The sequence below is a fragment of the Falco punctatus genome (assembly GCF_963210335.1).
Source record: "Falco punctatus genome assembly, chromosome: 4".
Classification (NCBI taxonomy): Eukaryota; Metazoa; Chordata; class Aves; order Falconiformes; family Falconidae; genus Falco; species Falco punctatus.
The window spans coordinates 37,603,074-37,623,941 of NC_137583.1; the positions used below are offsets into that span (position 1 = coordinate 37,603,074).

Here is a 20,868-nt window from a genome sequence, read left to right on the forward strand (position 1 = left end):
AACAAGTAGCACAGGGCTCAGATCACCATCACAACTCTACAGCAATCCCAGAAAAAAAGCCTACAGAAAGGCCTTGAGCGTGCCAAATAACCAACAGAGCCTTGGGTGCTTGTCCACAAAGTTTATTACAAAACTATGTACTACCACTAGAGTAAAAAAAAAAAAAAAAATCAATCCCTGATTTAGTTATTCTGTGCCAGGCTTCACCCTTCTCCCAGTAAGCAGTTCTCCAGCTACTGCTTACAATGACCTGCCATGCAGGGGTGTCTTCACATTAACTTGTTATAGCAGCAGCTCAAAATTCAGCGTGTGGGTCACATTAAAATTGGAAGAAAACACTTTTATAAAAAACATCTCTCAGTTCTAAAACAGGTAGAAAAAGTTAAATAACTGCGGGAAAGGCCTTGCACTGCAGAAAGCTTTGAACCCTTTTCCTGTACATGTTTTCTTGATCTGAAAGAAAAGGCAACAAAATGAGACTGTTAAATCAGTTCAATCCCTTCCCAGGAAGGGTAAATTATGTGATGAGGAGCTAGCTCCGCCCTCCTGGATCTTGCTGCGTAATCCAGGCATCACAGCTGATGCAGCCCTAGACTAAAAACCAGATCTGTCTGTATCAAGCCTCAATCTTGGAGGTGCCTCATGGACAGAACAGAGCACCTGGGGCTAGAAAGCCACCACTTACTGCCCCAGGCCCAAGGCAACAAAACCAGAACTACAAGAAAAACCAAAAGCGACAGCCCAGAGCCTCAGTTCTTTTATAAAAGGACTAGATTGCATCAGTGTGCATTTTGTTAACACCTCCATACCCCTGCAGACCATTAAGCCTTGCTGTACTCCTCCAAGGGCAAGTATTTCCAGAGAAAATTGAGAAAACACATACTGTAACACAGGCTAAGCCTAGCTTTGTGTAGCACTGGACTGGTCTCTTAATAGGGAATGCTGAAGGGCCAGTGGTCCTTCCCCACATCAGGAGGGGCACAGAGGTCTCACCTGGAGCAATGTCACAGACCAGCTGGCCCTGTCCCCATCTAACTGCTGCCCGCAGCAGCAGCACCCCGGGGCACGCAGAGCAGGTCAGCAGCACAGGGGGACCAGTGCTTTGTCCTGCTGCAATCCAAACTACTGGCACTTACTTAGGGCACCATTTTGATATCCACAGAGTCATAAGCTGAAGCTTTCATCTTTTCCAGTGGCTTCTTGAAGAGCTGCCGTAGCGCCTCATAGTCAGGCTTCTCCTCGTACCCTAGTGCCATCACTTGCTGCAGGTAGCTCTGTAGGGCATCTGCAAAGCAAGGAACATCACTGCATGGAGCAGCACATCAACGCCAGTTGTCTTTACAAAGCTGCTAAATGGCCACCTCAGACTGCTGGGCCTGCAGATGGGTCACCCACCCACCCACCTCAGCCAGCTACAGAGAAAGGGAAACAAAACCGAAGACTAATATGGAGCTCAGAGACAGGATACTGAATTTTTAAAATCGCCAGAACGCTTGCCCCTTCAGCAAGGCTCATCAATACAGATACTGGGTAGCAGCCCCCCTTATTTTGCTGTGAAGAAAACAAGGGATTTGCTCACAGGAAAAGCCTGTCAACCAGTCCATGCAATGCTTGGTCACCATTGCCAGTGGAAGCCATGCTGGACTAGCACCTCAGCACAGAAAAGGTTCTAATTTCAGGTACAGTCAATCCTCCCTCCCCAAGTCCAACCATCACAGAGAGCAAGTCCATACCTGGAATGGATCTCTGCCTGAAGCATAGTTGAAGAAGGCATTTCACATCTGCTCTGTACCTGGAATAATTAGTGCAGAGTGCTGTCAGATGAGAAGCAATGGAGCAGGCACATGAACAGCCTGTCTTTGGCAATAAGGACAAAAAAATAAAACCAGGCTGAATTCAGATGGCTACGTTCTGAACAGAGCAGGAATCGGGGTTCATCAAACACCCTTTGGCCAGGTTCAACCTTTACAGTGGGATTTACCCACATCCCAACAGCGTACTGTGACTGACTGATTTCAGTCACAAAACCTCCCTCACTGCTTCCTGCTCAGCATTTCCCAAAAAAGCAGATGATTTCTCCTACTTTTCTTTCTTCTCCACCACAGTTTCTACTTTGTCCAGCTCATCAGACCAAGGCAAGAAGCCACAGAGCCATTTCAGCAGACAGTAGCCCAGAGATTCCAAGTCACTCCGGCGAGATGGTCCTGATAGGAAGGAAGACATATTCACATGTGAAAAAAGTTTGGCAGCCACCCAGAAGAGGCCCAGGCTAGCATCCCTTCCAAAAGCAAGTAAGGACTCCAGCACTCACTGCACAACCTTACAAGTCTCTATTTCAGGTGCCTCTTCTGTAAAACAGGCAACCTAATGAAGGGGTACAAGTCTAAAGAGCATAAGAAAAGCAAGAGCTTTGTTAAAATGTGCTCTAGGATATTGATACTTCTGGGAGCCTGCAAACTCACACAGTTGAGGAATTGCCTCCCAGCCTCTGGAAGAAGACTTGCCCAGTCTGAACACTGGGAGAGAACAGTCACATCCCAGCCAGGAGAGGAATTGGCTAATTTAAAAGCCTTTCCAGGTCTCACTGCTTCAAGGTCAGAGCAGAGCTTGCTGCAAATCTGTTTCAGGAAGGGATCCAGCCTGGCTTGAAACAGATCCATGCTAAGCCAGCATGAAGCAGCCCTGTCTTCTATTCCTCACATGCTTGCAGTAGCCAAGGCTCCAGATGGAGCAGGAGCATCCCTGCACCTCTTGCCACAGTCGCCAAGCGACCTGGCAAGCCTGAACACAGCAGCCCAGAGAGAGGCAAGACTAAGCAGCAATAACAGAAACGCCAGCAGGGAGCCCTAGCTCCAGCAAACACTGCCACAGTTAACAGCTCCAGCTGAGGTTTGCTGGCTTGTGTCAGAAACCAGGACTCACCTGCTCCCTTGTGGCTGTCCAGACTGATAAACTCCATCGTGCCTTCATGAGGGGTCCTGCTGCCTTCACGGTGAGCCACGTGCTTCCCTCCTGGGCAGTAACGAAACGCAAAGCAATAGCCCGCTAGGGTCACCTGAAAGACGTCAGGAAGTACATGTCTGTGTGTGCGTGGTGTGAATTCTGCTTACAGCGCAGCCCACAATCCCACACTACAGCACCTGCCTGAGCACCATGGTCTGCCCTGCTCCCCTGCCCAGCAGCAGGAACCTGGGTGTTGCTCTGTCCCGTTTCCCATTTCACAAGCCCACTTCCACTGCCATTTCCCCACAGCACGGCTCCTGCTCCCTACCTGTGTGAGGTCAGCTGGGTTCAAATAGATGTTCTCAGCTGTGACGTCCCCGTGCACATACTCATTTTCATGAATGTACTCCAGGCAGTCTAGCTAGGAATAAACAGAAGAGGCGACCATATCAGAACCACACAGACTCCCTCAGCACCCTGGCTATCACTGAGCTGGACCCTCCCCAGTTCCCCACAGCTGTGTGGAAGAGCACAATGAGCACATCTCCGAGCCTCTACTTCAAGTGTCAGGTTTCTCTCATTCTCCTCACCCCACAATCCTTCAAGGTGACCTATTGCTCAAAAGATGTTACTCAAGTTTACAACAGGCTCAAGAGATGCTACATGAGGACCCCAGCCAAGCCCCTGGCTCCACTTAAAAAACACCTTTGAAAGAGCCATGGGAAAAGTTATAGGTCTTTTCTGTAAAAGTCTCTTAGCATTGGTTCTCTACATACCAGCCGGACTACGATCTGAAAAGCTGCCTTCTCCTTCAGCAGGTGTAAGCCATCATTCAGGACAGACTGAAGAGTTCGCCCTAAGTCAGAGAACACCAAAAACCTACAAGAGACAAGGGTTTAGCATGTAGCAGCACCAACCTGACTTGAAAACCCTGGAACAGACACTCGTCAAGTGATCCACCTGGATTAGACCCCCCCTTCGACTCCCAAGTTGACCTAGGCAAGTATTTCCTTAACTTTGGTCACAGAAAACTTCTTGAAAAGGAGACATGCTGATCATGTTGCACATATACAGCTGAAACCCTTCATGCTAAGCTTAAAAGGTGGCAGTAAGGCATGCCCTGGCCTGAGGGGCAAAAGCAGCAAAAGCAATGACTTCACCAGAACCACAAGGACTGAAGGAACCAGAGTAGTAAGAGAGGCAACCCATTTGTTAATGAGATGGGAGCAGTGCATAAGGTTAGGAGCCCAGGAACAATGAGAAAAAAAAAATAGCAGACAGCTAGGAGAGAAATGGGAAAGTCCACGAAGATGGCAGTTGACAAAAGAGCTCAGCTGTGCCCCTCGCAGTCAGCTCACCTGTAGCTATCTGCATGCAGTCCAAAGCCAACGCAACTGGGGATTCCCAGCAATGGCACAGAGTGCCACTTCTTCCACTTCTCCACTAGAAGGGGAGAGAAGAGGACAGAGTGTAGCACATGCTGCAAAGGAGCTCCAGAACGAAGGAGCCAAGTCCAGGGTGCCCTTTTCTTGGAGGCCTGCTCTGCCCTGAGCAGCTCACAGCTGGAAGCCTCTCTCCTACTGACTGTCCCACAACCACTGGCCTAACTTGCTGGGGAATTGGCAGGTCAGTGTGCATAGCATGGCAGAGCAACAGTAAGATGGAAAATAAGATGCTGGGAATACCAGAGCAGGCTAAGGATGTGGTTGCTATAGGGCTAGGCAGAACAAGAAGTGGGGGGGGAAAGAGAGGGATGGAGAAGCAGATTTTTAGGGTCCTCTCAGAAGTGCAGGTTTGACACAAATTCCTCCATCACCCCTGCCCATGTTCTCTGGTCACCTTTGCTCTTGCTCAGGTTTTGGGGTCAGTGCAGTAAATACCAGACAGCAGCTGATGGAAAAATCCATGGAAGGGGCACAGAAAAGAGAGGGAGCCAAGGCCAGTCAGGCTGCAGGGCTGAACAGCTACCAGTGAGATCAAGGCAAGGCATGGGTAGAGCAGGAAAGCTTCAAAATGCCAATATTGCAGTGTCCTAAGGTACACAGAGACTCCTGGGAGAGCCGGCTCTCAACCAAATTTCTCAGCCGTCTGGCACTAACCAAGCAGGGAATTGGTTTATTCTAGCCTGGCCTTCCAAGAGACTCACATAACTGATAAAAGAGGGATGCCAGTATTCCTAACAAGGAGCCTAGTCCTTGCCCTTCCAAGAAGCACCAACCTGTGCCTGCCTTTGCAGCTCGCTGGAAGAAATTCTGTTCATTGTAGATCTTGCCATCTTTGACATCCTAAAGGGAACAGGAAGGAGAGGTGTCACTTCAGCCACGCACGCTCTGCTAAAATAGGAAACTTGGGCAAGATTGCTACAAGACCTTCACTAGTCATTGTAAAGAAAGCAACACACACACCACCCCTCAAAAAAAAAAAAAAAAAAAAAAAAAAAAAAAAAAAAAAAGTATCAAATACCAGGTCAGCAACAGAGCTGAGAACAGAGCTCAGGTCTTTGGTTCACTATTTAATGCTGCGCCTAACAAGCCCATTAACTACGAGCACCAGCACAGAACAAGGGAACGGCCCTCTCAAGTCAGACATTTAAAGCACAACGATTTACTGTGGGTTAAAAAAAGGTAGACAATGCAGGCTATCTGGAAATCTAGAGCAAGCTCTCACCCCAAAGCTCTTATGTTAAAAGGAGGCAGAGGTGACCTTACCCACAACACAGCCGAGCTTATTTCTGCAAACAGGCAAGACTCAGCAAAGACCTGTAACATTTTACTCTAGCTGCCAGAAAGTGAGACAAGTAAGAAAGTCTGTATTTGTGACATTTAAGTGTCTGCGTAATGTGCTGACATCTTATAATCCGCCTTTTTAGGTCAGCAAGCATTACTGCACTTTTACTACTGCTGTGATTGAGTGACCTGAAATGCATAGAGTTTACAGTCAACATGCGTGCATCTGCCCACAGCACACACATATTCAGCACACTGCAGGCTAATTTAGGACAGATGCTATTACACACGGGAGGAAGCAGCAGCTTTATATTCTAGCTGGTTGGATACCAGAGGCCCTACTCACAACTGGCCATGGTAGCTGGAGGATCAGCAGGCTCCAGACAACACAAACCACCATGTTCCAGAGGATATTTTAGTCTGCACCTTGCCTGGCAAGCTGATCTGAGCCATCAACCCCAGGAGCCAAAATGCTCTCTCTCGTGTGCCATATCATACTCTGCAGTCCTCTGCAGCCATGAGGGCTGGGCTGCAGCCTCAGAAGACTCCCAAGCAAAACGCCAGAAGATGCCAAAGGTGCTAAACAGAAATGCTGGGAGTGTTGTGTACAGAAGTGGTTACAGTTCCCCACCTACTGGTTCTAGTTTTGTGGCGCTCGGCTGTCTTCTCTCATTAACGCTGTATTTTTTTCTCCATCATTTTCAATGTCTCCTCTGACAAAAAGGGAGAGTGATTCTTCAAGTGGCCGCAAGAGTGGGCACCAGCAGGTCCCTCACAGAGCCATTAGACAGCATTGGTCTTCCCACAGACAAGTGACCCCCAAGAGCCACGGCACACAAGAAAGAGAGTCTGCTCTGGTTTGCGAGTTACCGAACTGAAGCAACCAAACTTCCATTGTAGAACAGCTATTACTAGAAACAGCACGTTCCTGGAGAACCCAAGTTATTGGCAAGGGCCTGGAAAGTGGGCTCGAACTCAGCTATAATTGCTGTTTGATTTAAAAACGTGCTCTGGCCTTGCAGAGTCTCCCACTACTAGTTCATCACGCTACCTCAGCACAGCCAAACTCTAATCTCTCCAGTTTCCACAGACTTCAGCAGGGTACCTGCACATTTCCCATCCAGGGAAGAAGTAGGTCTGACATTAACGAATCAAGATCTTCACCTTACACCACCAGATTCAATTTTGGAGATTACTGAGCCTGGTAGATCAAAGAGGCAACCTTTGGTGACAAAGGCTTTTCAGTTTTTTAATCCTCCTATTTTCTTCACACCTTTAACAGAAGAGCCAACTACTACTAAAATCCAAGCATGATACCCTCAGGAAGTTATATCTATTCCCTAAGCTAGAAGGGCCTGCTGTGACCTCTTCCTCTGCATTCCTCGGACATGTTCAGCCATACGGACCAAATGGGTTGGGCCCTGGACACAGTACACTAATTCCTTACCCAAACAGATCAAAACTCACAAGTTTGAGGGAGTATCTTTGCTTTTGAGGACAGGCTCCAGATGCTGACTGCGCTGTGGAAGGATGGAACAGATGTGGTTACAGGAGCACGGAAAAGAGGCACTTGCAGTGTCACCTGCATCACTGCACACAGCCTGCGCAGCTGGCTTTTACTTATCCTCTGCTTCTTTCACCTGGTCTTTGCAAAAGCATCCTCTGTGACAGCGTCCTCCCAGATTACGACAAAATAATTCTTACCTTGCTCCAGAAGCACAGCACCCCTGACATGCTTCAAGTGCAGTTCTGCTTAAGTCACAGAAGCATCTAGGCATGGCTACCGTAGTGGGGTGCTTTGAAGGTGGTACGTAAAGAACAAATCATTAGCAGAACCTCCAAGGCACCCCCAAATCCATTTGCTGAGCATTTGCTCCAGCTCACTTCGTAGCCTCTCAGGTCTGTAAGAGACACCAAGCCCCTTGTGCTCTGCATGGACGTTGGTTACACGTGTCCTTCTCCGGAAGGGTTTGCGTCCATTACTTGGCCCTGGGGTAGCTCCTCTTCTCCTGCTCTTAGGCCGAGAGCTACACAGGGGTTATCTGCTGCTCATCACCCAAAAAGCACTTCTATAAAAACGCCCTGCTCTGTAACATTGGTTTTCTCTAGCACTTTGTTAAAGACACAGGTGGATGCCCAGACGGCGTAATTAAAAGGGAACTAAAGCCAAATATCCGGCAAAACAGCCAAAACTTACTAACAGGGAAATTTCCTCCTGCAGTTTCCAAGTTAACAACACAGAAGATGGGACCTTTCCTGCGGCAGCGCACGGCTGGGGAGGGAGACGGTCACCGAGGAGGCGCCCGGACTCGGTCGCCCGGACGGTGCCGCTGGCCTAGGACAGGCCGGGGACCCGGGGCTGACACTTAACGGCACCGGCATCACCGGCCGCGGCCTGGAAAGCAGGAGGCGGCGGCAGGGCCCCGAGAGCCCCGCGTCCCGCCCGGTGACGGCGCGGCTCCGGCCCGGCACGCCCGGCAGGGCTGCCCCGGGGGCACCGGCCCCGGCCCCCACCCGCCCCCCGGCCCCAGCGCACCTTCGTACAGCAGCCCGCAGCCGCCCTGCTCCAGGAGGCGGCCCAGCCGCCACTGCCCGCCGCCCCGGTCCGCCAGCACCGCCCCGGCCGGCAGCGGCACCGCCGGCCCCGACCGCGCTTTGCGGGGCGAGCGGGAGCTGGGCCGCGCCGCGGGGGAGGCCGCCGGGCTCCGGGGCGGCGGCGGCGGTGAGGGCGGGGGCGGCTGCTCCGCCGGGGCCGGCTCCTCCCGAGGCTCCGCGGGCAGCCTCCCGCCGCAGGCCGGGCAGAAGCGGAAGGTGGGCTCCAGGCCGCGGCCGCACCACGGGCAGCACCGGCTCCGCCTGCGGGGACAGGGTCAGCGCCCGCCGGGCCGCGCCGCCCCGCTCCCGCCGCCCCCGTCCCGCTCCCGCCGCCACCTCGGGACGTCGCGGGCCGCGCCCGGGCCCCGCTGCTCCGCGCCCGGGCCCCGCCGCCCTCGGCCCCGCCGCCCGCGGCCCGCCATGGCCCCGCCGCCGCGCACGCATGCGCGCAGCCCCGCCGGGCCGGGCCGGGAGAGGCGGGCGGGCCAGGCGGGGCAGCCCGGGGCAAGGGGCCGGGCAGCGGGCGGGACCCAGCGCGCCCCTCGGGGCTGGGCTTGGCGGGGGGCTGCGCCCGACGGAGCTCCCGCAGCCGGCTGCCAGCCGCGGGCAGCGCCGGGGGTGGCGGGGCCAAGAAGGGGGGACAGTCGCTGCACAGCAGCAGCTGCCGCCGGAGAGGGGAGTGAGAGCAGCCGCCCTGCGGGCAGCGGGGGAGCGGGCGGGGGCTGGGGGGGCTCCGGCAGCCCGTGGGGAAGCCCCCGGCGGGGCAGGCTGTGCCCTAGCCCAGGGTGCCAGGGGGCGCAGACACCACCACCCCCCGCAGGCAGGGGTGGTGCCCACGGGGTGGGCTGCTGGCAGGGCCCGTGGGGAGGAACCCGGGCTGGGGCAGGGCTGGGGACCCCCCTGGGGCCGGCTGTGCCTGGGGGGCTGTGCCCGTGGGAGGTCCCCCGGGGCAGGGGCAGCGTGTGCGGGGCTGAGCGCAGCCCCAGCCCCGTCCCTGCAGCGCTGTGGGAGGGGAATGGGGAGTGGAGTTGAGCTCGGGAAGAAGGGACAACTAGGGGGAAGGGGGGTTTATGATTTGAACGGTAATAAACTAAGCTTCCCCAAGTGGACTCTGTTTTGCCCGTGACGTAATTGCTGCGTGATCTCCCTGTCCTTATCCTGATCCACCAGCCTTTCATTCCATTTTGTCTCCCCTGTCCTGCCGAGGGGAGCAGTGATGGAGCCGCTTTGGTGGGCACCTGGCATTCAGGCAGGGTCAGCCCATCACACTGGCACCTAAGAAAGAACATCAGCACGCTACTTAAAAACGGCGTTAGGACTGCAGAACAGGTTCTCACAAGTCAATGGGTGCTGATCGGCAGCATAGGGCTGGGAGGAACAACCCTGTGTGCCCAGTATGGATGTCTCCATATACTGCACCTTCTGTACGTTGTACACCTGTAATCCCCAAGCAGGCACCTATATGTTGCCATAAAAGAAGCACAGGTGGACTTGGACCTTCCCATCTGGTGGGACAAGACCAAAGTTTGCTTGGGGAAGGAGTCTGGCCCCTGAGACCCCACAGCAAGGGGGTAGAAGGGGGCAGGCGAGGTGTGCACAGCAGGCACCTGGTGTCTTGTTCCAGAGAACATCTGTACACATAATGACGTTGCTTTTCAAAGCATCCATCCAAACATGAAGAAAGTGAGCCATCCAAACACCACTGGAGCACGAACAGGAGTGATGTGGAACTGAAGGCAACAGCTCATACCATGAAAAGCCAATTAATTTTAATATTAATTTGCATTTTGGCTAGCCTGTTTTGCTATTCAAGCATCCTCCTGCAGGTTCACCATGGTATTGCATTAAGATCCCGTGCTACACACCTGCACCCACGCTGGCTGGGCAGTATGACCCTGTTCGCACGTATTTTCCTCTGTGTCTGGCTTTCACTTCCTCCAGCCAGTGTCTTTATTTTATGTAGTTCCTTCTGGCAAGGATAAGTAAGCCCACAGAGGTTTTCACCCTTGACTACACCAGTTCATGGCTCAGGGGATGTCCCTTCTTGTGTTTCCCTAACTGGGGGCTCCAGGTACAGTCACTTAGGGTGGCTTTGCTGTGACACTTGCCGCTTCAGCCCCCCCCAGGCAGTGGATCCTTGCTCACAGCCTCATAGCCTCCCTTAGCGTTTGGGGGGGCACTGTCCCCATCCTCTCCAGGTGGTTGATAGCCAAGCCCTAGTGCCCTCCCCTCTGCATCCTCCGTGTTTTGTGGTCCGTTCCCTGCAGACTCCCGATGCCCGTAACCCATTTACTTGCTCGAGCCAGTGCCTCCCCTCACTGGCTCACACACCTCCACCAGTGGCTTCTTGGCCCTTGCCCTGGGCTGTCACCATCACTGCACCCTGGCCTTTCCCAGTGCCTCATCCCCACTTAAACCAGGCTGCTCTCCTCTCCCTGCTGCCACCGCAGCCAGCGCACAGCATTTGATCTCGTCCCGGCAGCTTGGTTTTTTAATGTGCCTTTTTTCTGAAATTTTCCATTCCTTTATTGTGGGGACAGAGTTACGCATTTATCTCCCTGCCCCACTGCCCACTCATCTCACCCACTAAGCTCAGCTTAAAGCCCCCTCCCATGATGGTTTTCATTTTAAAGGCTAGCACTCTGGCTCTGTTTTCCTTTAGCCAGAGCTCACCTTTCCTGGGGACACTCCCTCTATCCCAAAAGTTTCTCTAGTTTTTTTCTAAGCCAAAACCCAACCCACATGGCCAGCAAACTGCCCACCCTCGCTGAGCCAGCAGCACTATCTGCCCCGCATCCAGCTTCCTCCAAAGCAGTGGGTTAGGTGAATTTTGAACTCCACCTTGTTCTTGGAAGAGGAAAACATCTAAACTTTTAGGACAAGACTTGTCTCCCTCTGGCCTTTGCGTGTTGTGGATGGTCCATGCTGCTGTGCCCGCCAGAAGCATGCAGGCAGCTAGGGTGGCAACAGGCAGATCCCCATCTCCTCCCTTCGGGGATTTCCTTGGTGTCAACTCGGTTATGTCTCCTTTATCTCACCTCTGACTTCCCAGCACAGCTGCCAGCAGCCCGAGCGTGTGACTTATCGGATTTGTGTGCTGGCAGAGATCTTTGAGCTTGACAGAGCACCCAAAGCTGCCAGTTCTTCAATTGCTCTTAATGAAATGTGACTATTCCTTTGCATTTACACACCTCTGATCCTGAAGTGAAGCGATGCTGCTTGTGCAGTGGTGCTACAGTCCTGGGAGAGGCCTTGGGAGTCTGTCAGCTCCGCACTGCCAGCTCCAGCCCAGCAGCCATGAGAGGTCCCGGCTGCTGGCGCAGGAGGGCTGCCTGCACATTCCCGGGAAGTGGCCGTGGGGACACTGGCTGCCCATCTGGGGTGAAGGGACAACAGCCTGCCCTCGGGCAGCAGCTGGGCAGCGCAGGCAGAGCCTCCTCGAGCACATCCCGGGCTGTGCTGCCTTCCCAGCTCAGTCTGCCGTCTCCCCGGCTGCAGCGGGATGCTAACCCAGGCATGGAGGAGCAGTGGCCAATGTTTCCAGCCACATCTCCTCCATGCTGGTGGTGCACTAGGGGCTGTCGAGGGCACTGAGCTCTCTAACCCCCAATAGGGACATGGGGACAGAGCAGGGACACCCTGGGGAGGCTTTGCAGGAGGCTGGTGCATCTGGATAGTGCACCAGCTCCCTGCAGGGCACTGCCGGGGAAATCACACTTTGAGGGGCACAGGGACTGGGAAGAGCAGTGGAGGGGTCCTGGAATGCTTCCTCCTGTGCCAGCCTTCCCAGCCCATGGCAATCTTCCTGTGTCTGAGCACTGCAAGGAGACTCCACCTCCCCTGCACATCTCCCCAGCACTTCCAGAGCGAAGTGACGCACTAGGAGACTCCAACCTGGCCACCAGGGTTGGGGGCTGCATGCTGGCATGCCCCTAGGGGCAAGGGAAGAGGGAATCCACCCCAGGGGGAAAGCAGCCAGAGAGATCTGGTCCTCGCCCAGCAAGCACCTGCACCCAGGCAAGGCAGCAAGGTCCTTCATTCCCCCCGGGGCATGGGGGAACAGCCTCTTCACCCCAGGCCCCCACGGTGGGGTGGTCTCGCGGGCAGGTCAAGACAAACCTCTTCACCACCGCATCAACACTGCAGGAGCCAGAGAGGATGAGCTGCAGCAAGCCACAACGTCATGCTTGGGAAGCGACAAGGACACACCTTTCCCTGGAGTAAGACCAGATGGGAACTCCCCCATCCTTCTGCTTTTGTGCAGCCGGTGTTCCCAAGAAAAATAGTTGTTCTCAGCCTGCCTGGCTCTGCAGAGCAGATCCCTCTGCCCATGGCGCAGGAGGATTTGAGCATTTGTGTGTGCACACACACATGCTCCCCTTCTACAGCAGCAAACCCTTGATGTGGCATCACTGATGATGCCGGGTGAGCAAGGTGGGAGGGTGTGTGGCCGTGCATGCTACTGGTGCTGGGAGATGGGCAGGAGTGGGGCTCTTCTGACCAGTGTGGGGGAGCTGAAGGGACTGGATCTGCTCCCCACTTTCATGGGAACCGGCGTTTCATGCCTGGGCAGTGGCACTCAAGGGTAAAAAATGCCAGTCCCAAGATTGCACCATCCAGCACTGCAGCAAAGTTAAGGAGCAGGGAGAAAGTAAGACAAGATGGGAAATGCTCCTGGCAGAGGCTGGTGTGTTTGTTCCTGGCCTGGCAGCTCACGGGATGTGGTACCCAGGGTAGCCCTCGCTGCACGTCCCCAAGCCACCGGCTGCCCTGGAGGAGGGTGCTGCCAGGCGTTACAGGGTGTCTGCCCTGCTGACACTCCCTCCTGCCCTCGCAGGGAGCAGCAGCAGGGCAGCAGAGGCTGGGCAAGGAGCAACGCAGAGGTGGTGGCACGTAGGCAGAGGTAGTGAACCCCAGCCAAAGTCCTTGCCCACATACTGCCCTGGAGCAGCAGGGCCATGGGGAAAGCAGAGGAACCAAAGCAGAAATCACTTAGTAGTGTTCTTCTTCCCAACTTCCGCATTTTGCTGCTGGCTGCAGGAGGTCAGATGAGGAGCCAATGCACCCTGTGCCGGGTCCAGGCCACGTGTCTGAACTGGCATGGCTGCAATGGGGACTCACTGGCAAGTCCCCCCAACACCTCTGCCAAGCAGCCCCATGTTTTGGATGTTGTTTGGGTGGATAAGGTGGTTTCCTGATGCGAGCCAGCACCTTTAAAACTGGTTTAACCCCGAAACCAGGTATGGGGTGGGCAGGGCTGGGGTCTCTGAACCAGGCAAACAGTCTGAAACAGCGTGACAGGTATCCCCACTGCTGCTGCTAGGGTGGCCCCAGTGGCTGCCCCCTGGCAATAACCCCAAGGGAGCTGGGGGTGATAACAGCCAGCATGGGAAGGTGATGGAGTACAGCTTGAGCCAGTCACCTTGGGGACACACAGGGCGCCAGCAGGTAGCAGGAGCGGGGTTGGCAGGCTTGGCCTGCCAGCACAGGGGCTGATTCCTCCTTTCAGGTGCTGATGAGTGATGGGTGATCTCAGAGAGGGACATCCCCCCAGCAGGGACTTCCTAGCTGCCTGGTACCCCGCTGCCCTTTTCCTGTGGGTTTCTCCTGTGTCCCTGCTCAGTCCTGTCCTGCACACTCCCCATCATGGGTGCAAGCTGAGTCACTGCGATGCCACTGCACCTCATTGCAACACCTCTCATCTTCTGTCCTAGGAGCCATGAGGAGCCTGTAAATACTTTCTTTGGCAAGACTCTTGTTTTGATCTAATCGCTCAGCTTCCTTCAAAGGCAGGCACAGAGAGCAACTGCATGAGGCAACAGTGAAGGTCATGGGGAGAGCTGCGGCAGCAGTAATTGGGGAGGATCAAACCCGGGCTCAAGCTGGGGTGTGGACGAGTGGCTCAGTCCCGGCTGGCATGAAGCTCCTGCATGTCACCACAGGCACTGACTGTCCCAGATCCTCCCCAAGATCATAGGCACTTACGGCTCTGCAGCTGGGACGAGGCCAGGGTCCCCATGCTGCCATCCATGCTGGGGTGCAGACCCAGGGTGAGGCCCTCACCATGCCATTCCCGTTGTGGTTGCAGCAGGACACCGTGCCACATGGTGACAGGCGATGGGGGAAGGCACGGTGGGAAGGTGTGCGCCGCCCCATGCTCAGCCCACCTGCATCATTCATGTCTCAAAGTGCAGGTGTGCCTCTGCTGAGGGATGGCAGCTCGCTGGGCCAGGCTGGCTCCTGCCTGCCCCTCCACCCTGTTTGTGAGCTCTGCTGGACGCTGCTGCGTAGCTGAGTGCCAGCAGGAAAGCTTTGCTGTGGTCAGGTGGCTGCTCGGTTGTCCCTGGCAGACGGGCTTCAGCTCATAGGGTGCCTGCTGAATGAGCCAGGTCTGTGCATCTCCCGGTGCAGCCCAGCGAGAGAGGGGACCTGAGCAGCCTGGCCAGTGGGGATGCTCCTGCAGCCACCTCGTCCAGCGCAGCAGCAGCAGCCCCCAAGCAGAGCGCAGCTGGCAGGGAGAAATCCAGTGGGCGGCTGTTACAGGGCCAGACCCACAATTGTGGTTTGCTCTGGGTGCCCTGGGAAGGCAACCTCAGCCAGCAACAGGAGCAAAGCCACCAAGGCGGCAAGTGGGGTGGCAGGAGCAAAGCCACTGAGGTGGCAAGTGGGGTGACAGGAGCAAAGCCACCGAGGCGGTGAGCGGGATCGCCCCTTCCAGCTTGATGGGTCCTAGCGGTGCAACCATGGGATGTCACTCTCCATTTGTACACAGCTATTTTTAAAGCTGATATTGCCGGTTCCCTCTCTCCCTTACCGAGACAGCTTCACCCTTGCCCCGGTTTCTAGGTTTATTTCCTCCTCCACCCGGGGCCAGCAGGGGCACAGCGGGTGGCTATGAATACCTAAGATTAAAAGATCGCAGAACACCAGCCCAAAGCCATCGCTGCAGCATCCATCTACATGGAGACACCCCCCCCAAACTGCTTTGCTTTATCGCGTGGAGAAAGGCAGCAGCCCGAGGGTGCCCTGCTCCCCTGCCTGCCATGGCACGGGGTGTGTGTGTGCTGTCACCGTGGCACCCCAATACCCCAGGGACCCCGTCGCCCCCCATGCCCCTTCTTCAAGCACCAGAGCTGCGTTGAGCTGCGGCTGCCCTTGTCCCCATCCCCTCTCCTCACCCTCCTCTTCTTCCTCCCGCTCCCGTAACGTGCCCACAGCAAACTTCTCCCCCCCCCCCCCCCGCGCTGGTCCCGGCATCCAGAAGCGGGGCCTGGTACGGCAGCCCTGCTCCTGCCCGGCGGGCAGCCGGCAGCGGGGCAGGGGGCGGCAGGGTGGGCAGGGGCAGGGCGGGCAGGGGCAGAGCGGGCAGGATTCCCGGCCCCCGGCAGCCCGCTCCTCGCCGGCGCTTTCATCCTTATCGGGAAGGTGCCACTTGGCAGCTGGAGCGGTCCCGAGTGCTGCCTTCCCACGCACCCTGCCCCACGCACCCTGCCGCCCCACGCTCAGCCCCCCCGCACCCTGCCCCTGCCCCCCCCCGACCCTGCCCCCCGCCCTCACACACACGGTGACACACACACAGGGTCACACGGGCAAACATCCCCGCTAACACGGTCACCCCCACAGCGGCACGCACACGCACTGACACACGCACGCGCAACCACGCTGACACGCGCCCCCCCCCCACGCGCACCCCCCGGGCTCGCTCTGGCCCCGCCCGCCGGTGCGGCGCGTGCGCGGGGCGGGGCGGGGCCGCGGGACGGAGCCGCAGCTGCAGCCGCAGCCGCCCGGCTCGGCCCGGTGAGTGCGGGGAGGGGGGGCAGTACCGGCGGCGCGGGGGATGCCCCGGCAGGGGATGCCGGCCCGGCGCGGGGGATGCCGGCGGGCGGGGGGTGCCGGGGCGGGTGTGTACCGGCGGGGCGGGCAGGCGGCGGGGGGGGCTGCGGCCCTTCCCGCAGGGCGGCCCCGCCCGGGGCTGCGGCGCCTCCGGGGCCTCTCGGCCGCTCTGCGCCCGCCGGGGCCGCCAGCCGCCGCCAGGGCGCGGGGAGCCGGGCCGGGCCCGGGCGGGGGTGGTTCCCCGGGCCTGGCCCGGCCTCGGCCCGGCCCCCGTGCTGGGGGGCGGCGGTGGCCGAGGCGGCGCCTGGCGCCCCCCGCCGCCCCGGGGCTTGTGCCGGTGCGGGGAGCGCAAGGGAACGGCGCGGCGAGCCGGGCGCTGCTCCCGGGCTGCCCCGCATCCCCCCCGGCGAGCGCGGCCCGGACCCCGGTAGCGCTGGGAGACACGGGCGGCCCCGGCTGCCGGCCCGGGGCTGGGGGCGCTTTGCACGACGGCTCACGAGAAGCTGCCCCCGGCCCGGCTCCAGACCGGGCTGCCGCATCCCTGAGGCCGCGGGGCCTACGGGGCCCGGACGTGCCGCTGACATCCCTGGAGCGAGCGGCCCCTGCCCCGTCCCGCCGGGCCCCGGCCCCGGCTGCAGCCCCCGTACCGTGCGCCGCTGCTTCTGGCTTTCGACGGGACAGAGCCCGACCCGTGGGGGACGCGGGGGGTGCTGAGCGCTGCGAGGCTGCGGGTCTGTGCTGGGCGGCAGCCCCTCACCCCCCCTTCCCAACCTTTCAGCCTCCTGGAAAGTTTTATTGCTCTGTTTGCACAAGCGCTGGCGCTGCGGGAGGGTTTATGAGCTAGCTGTGGCATGACTCCTGCATTTCGGGGAAGAAAAAAGCAGCAGCGAGAGCTGCGTGACCACCTGTGGCTGGGCTGGTGACCACCGGCCCCGGTTGCTTTTTGCAGGACCCGACTATAGCAGACGGGACTTTCTGGACGCGCAGGCGTCAGAAATCACTTGCTCTTCCTGAAAATGTTGGCCAAAACAAGTCCTTCCCCTGGCGACGTGTGCTCATACTTTTAGTTTCCAGCACGGGTGTTGCGGGAAGCAGGGAAGCGTTACCCGCGCCAGCAGCGCTGTGGAAAGCCATGAGCAGCCCCCACCAGGTGTATGATGCCACCAGCCTGGGCACCGCGTGGTCCTCAGCACGCCCACAGAGATGGAGGTGCCCGGCAGGGTCTGCAGCTCATCTCCTAGGGATGACATGGTGCCTCTGAAGTTGGTGTGGAGAAATGCTGATTATATGGAGGGGAAAAAAAAAAAAAAAAAAGCAACGTCTGCCATTTCCAGGCCTCGTTTCTATGGGAACGGGACATCAGAAGAGCAGAAATGCAGCGAGTGCTCTAAAATATCTGCCAGCTCCTGGGAGCACATGGCGTTTGCTCGGCTTGCCCTGCCCTTTCCACTGAGACAGCGGCTGGGGACAGCTGGACCCCAGTGGTGAGGTGGTATAGAAGTGGGTCAGGAGGTGGGATGCTGTGGCCTTGATCCCTGCCGATCTTCAGTCCATCGTCATCTGAATCCACTGATGGGAGAGCTCTGGTCCAGGCTGGCAGCTGGTGCAGCTGGTACGCTATCTGGCACGATGCACAGGCACTGGTGGTGCTGGCCAGGTGGTGGGGACTTGTCTGGCTTTGGGGGGGCGGGAGGGTCTCCTTCCTCACTGACCTCCCTGGGCATGACCAGGGTGAATCTATACTCACGTATTTAGGAGACTTCCTCCCACCACAGCTGGCCACAGGGTGTTTCCAGCAAGGGGGAGAGGAACTGGGCTGTTCTCCAAAAGCTGGTGGTGGTCATATCACTCTTCCTCCGGATCCTTGGCTGTGCCTCTTGCGGGGAAAGTTGGTCTTACCTTGCAAGGCATAGTGCTGAGGTCAGGCAGGATTGCTGCTCCGGAGGGGATGACCCGGCCCACCACCAGCGAGTAGGTGAGCGCCTTGCAGGGTGACCTCCGGCGAGGTGCGAGCAGCCCTCCTTCCCGGGCAGAGGGGTCCTGGAGGCAGGTGGGGGCGGGTGGGGACCCTGCCTGACCTGCCTGTGGTCACAGGCATCTTGAAGCTGATCCAGGCAGCACCTTCCAAAAAAGGTTTTCCCTTTTGGGTTGAAAAAAATACCATTTCTGTGGATGCCCAGAGCCTGGAAAGCCATTTTGGCTCTCAAATCTGGTTAAGAAACCCTTAAAGCCCTTAAGAAACCAAGCTTCTTCCTTCTCCCGCTCTCCAGCGAGGGAAAGGTCCAGTGCGGGTTTTCTTTGAACACCTGAAAACTTGGAAAAAATGTATTGGCAGTAACGAAGTTTTCCAGCTTCACGTAGTGTTTGTGTTACCCAAGAGCTGCTTGACATTTTCTGAAGCGATGTGCCAGCCCCGATGACAGCCATAAGACCTGTGGGGGTGGCTCGGGGGGGCAGCTTGTGTTTGAGGGTGCGGCGGGGCGAGCAGCCAGGAGAGACGTGGGAGCGGGAGGTGAGATCTCTGCGAGGGCAGCAGCCTTCTCCAGCCTGACCTGTTGTGTTTGTCCTCTTTAAAACGAGGGAAAAGTTTGATTCTCTTGGTTTGCTCTGGATTCCCTTCAAGTGAGCGCGTGAGGAAGGTTCCTGCTCCTATCTGCCACGTGCGGTATGTGAGAGCGTGGGGCTGGGGGACTTGCTGTAGGGGTCCTATGGCAAGCCGGTGGCATTTCTGCCAGGGCATGTGTGGACTGGAGGCCAGCTGGAGACACAGCACTTTGTGGTGAGCTTGAAGGTGTTTAAGCTGCAATCTAGCAGCAGCTGCCTTTGCAAAGTCCCCTTTGCTGGGTCCTTCCCTGCTTGCTGCCTGGGGGATCTGATGGGCTTTTCTGGGCTGCAGGAATGGACCTCTTTGCTTCTTTTTCTGACCAGAGGAGGTTCCTTGAGTGCAGATGTCCTTTCCCATTAAGGGAATCTGACTTCTGGGCATGGAGTGGCAAGAAGAAGGTGTTCTTTTTTTGCTCTGAGAAAGCACCTGGGTGTTGGGTTGGGGATGGGAAGGTGTGTGCCAAGCCAGAATGCTTCTGGAGGGCTCGAGGAGCTGGTGGCACAGGGCAGGCAGGTAGATGGATGCTTGTTGCTTTGTCTGCAGACCTACGTGGATTTTAGCTTGCTCTCGCTGCAGCTCGGTTGCTCCCAGCTGTCGGTGCTCTGCTCACAACGTGCGTTTACCAGTCACTGGTCTGGGAGCGAAGGTCGGGCAGGCTGAGCTGCCAGTCTCCCCTCTCCTGCTGGCACCAGCACCCTAAACTCGCTGCTGGGGTTGGTGGGTGCTGGCCAGATCCAAGGAGCTGATACTCTCCTGACCAGGGCTGGAAAACGCGCTGTTGAGTATCTCCCAGGGCATTGCTAGTAGGTAACGTGTCCGTCCTTGTCTCTGCAGTGGCTTTTGGTGCTGCCAGGCTCTGGAGCACCAGCTCTCGGAGATGAACCCGGCGCTGCCCGCTCTGGGGGTGCGGCAGGGCTGGTGGGTGCTGCTGTACCCAGGCTGGCCCCGTCGCTGCAGGAGGAGGGGGTTTGCCGTGCTGGGAGCCCGAGGGGCTGCTCGGCTGGGGGCTGCCCTGTGTCTGGCAGCGTGGGCAGGTTGCTCTGCTTGTGCCAGGGCTGTCCCTTCTCTGTGCTGCGCTGCTGGGTGACTCTGCCAGTGTGAAATCACAGCCCATCTGCTGGTGGGACAGCAGTGCTTCATCAGGGAACGCCACTGCAAATGGAGACAAAAACAACTTGGAGGGATAGCAGATGCTTCCCAAGAGGGGGAGGAGGCAGGTGTATCGTCCTCATATGCCGACCTTCCCTTGCGCTTTCCTGCCCTTTTCTCATCCTTGCCTCTCCAAGGAGAGTTTCTGCGGAGAAAGCACTGTTAACGTTGTAAACCCAGCCCTTCGTATTGCGGGAGACGGAGCCACAACTTCAAATTTTCATCAGTCCCAAATAATGGGCTGCAAAGGGGGTTGGTGGCCTTCCTCAGGCCGGTGTTTGCGGTTCTGTAACCCTGTGCTCCCACTGCTTAAGGAAAGCTGTTCCCTGTCTGCTGCGGGCAAAGCACTCCTGATGCTCGCGGGCTGGGTTCCTGCACAGCAGCCTGCCTCTCTTGCAGCTCGGGTCACGCCAACGACCAGGAACAGGTCACACCAGAAACCGCGAGCTCTGGCTCTTGTGGGTCAGTAATGAGCCTTGGAGAGGAAACACGACATTTATTTTTCGCTGTTTGGGGTTGAGCCAGCTGTTGCAACATCAGGCTGGAAGCAGAGAGCTGCCCTTGGGCTGCCAGCGAGTGGGATGGGGGATGCTGCCCTCCGTGCCTGGGTCTGTGGGCACCCGGTGTTCACGGCTCTCCCCTCTCTTGCAGGGTCCTGCGGAGCGGCGGCGGCGGTGGTCCCCCTCTGATGGGACGATGGTTGTTCTCAGGCAGTTTGGGCTGCTGCTCTGGAAGAACTACATCCTGCAGGTAGGCTGGCACCGCGCTGGGGGGCCGCCTCTCACCTCTGAATGTGGGTACCCCAGAGCTTGCCTGGGGTCTTGGTTCTCCAGCAAACCTTCACCGTGGGCCCAGGGCATCATCCCTTGGAGGAAACTGATTTGCTTGTGCATGTGATGTCATCCTGCTTTTGTGCCAGGGAGTGACGGGCAGGGCTGCATGCTCAGTTGTCCCTGTCGCCTCGAGCACACACTGTGCTCACCCCCTCCTGCGCTCTGGCCGTGAGTTCAGCTCCCC

At 57.3% G+C, this 20,868-nt stretch overlaps 2 protein-coding genes across 3 annotated transcripts in view; one reads left to right on the top strand and one right to left on the bottom strand.

Moving 5' to 3' along the window:
• ABCA3 (ATP binding cassette subfamily A member 3) overlaps window positions 1-20,868 on the top strand; it is a 58,983-nt gene that overhangs the window by 14,206 nt on the left and 23,909 nt on the right. The window contains exons 1-2 of one of the 2 annotated variants that reach the window (XM_080387338.1): window positions 15,859-16,061; window positions 20,503-20,601. In XM_080387338.1, the coding sequence (XP_080243464.1) occupies window positions 20,548-20,601 (54 nt within the window). In that variant the 5' untranslated portion in view covers window positions 15,859-16,061; window positions 20,503-20,547. Of the gene's footprint in view, window positions 1-15,858; window positions 16,062-20,502; window positions 20,602-20,868 lie in introns of those variants that run through there. The other variant, XM_080387339.1, reaches the window with a different exon arrangement.
• Window positions 107-8,686, bottom strand: VRK3 (VRK serine/threonine kinase 3; the record flags this gene model as incomplete). Its single annotated transcript, XM_080387015.1, has 12 exons — window positions 107-453; window positions 1,137-1,285; window positions 1,734-1,792; window positions 2,084-2,204; window positions 2,923-3,055; window positions 3,272-3,364; window positions 3,720-3,822; window positions 4,302-4,386; window positions 5,162-5,228; window positions 7,137-7,189; window positions 8,206-8,525; window positions 8,601-8,686. 11 exons carry the CDS (start codon window positions 8,684-8,686, stop codon window positions 1,137-1,139), a joined length of 1,269 nt encoding a protein of 422 aa, XP_080243141.1. The 3' UTR covers window positions 107-453.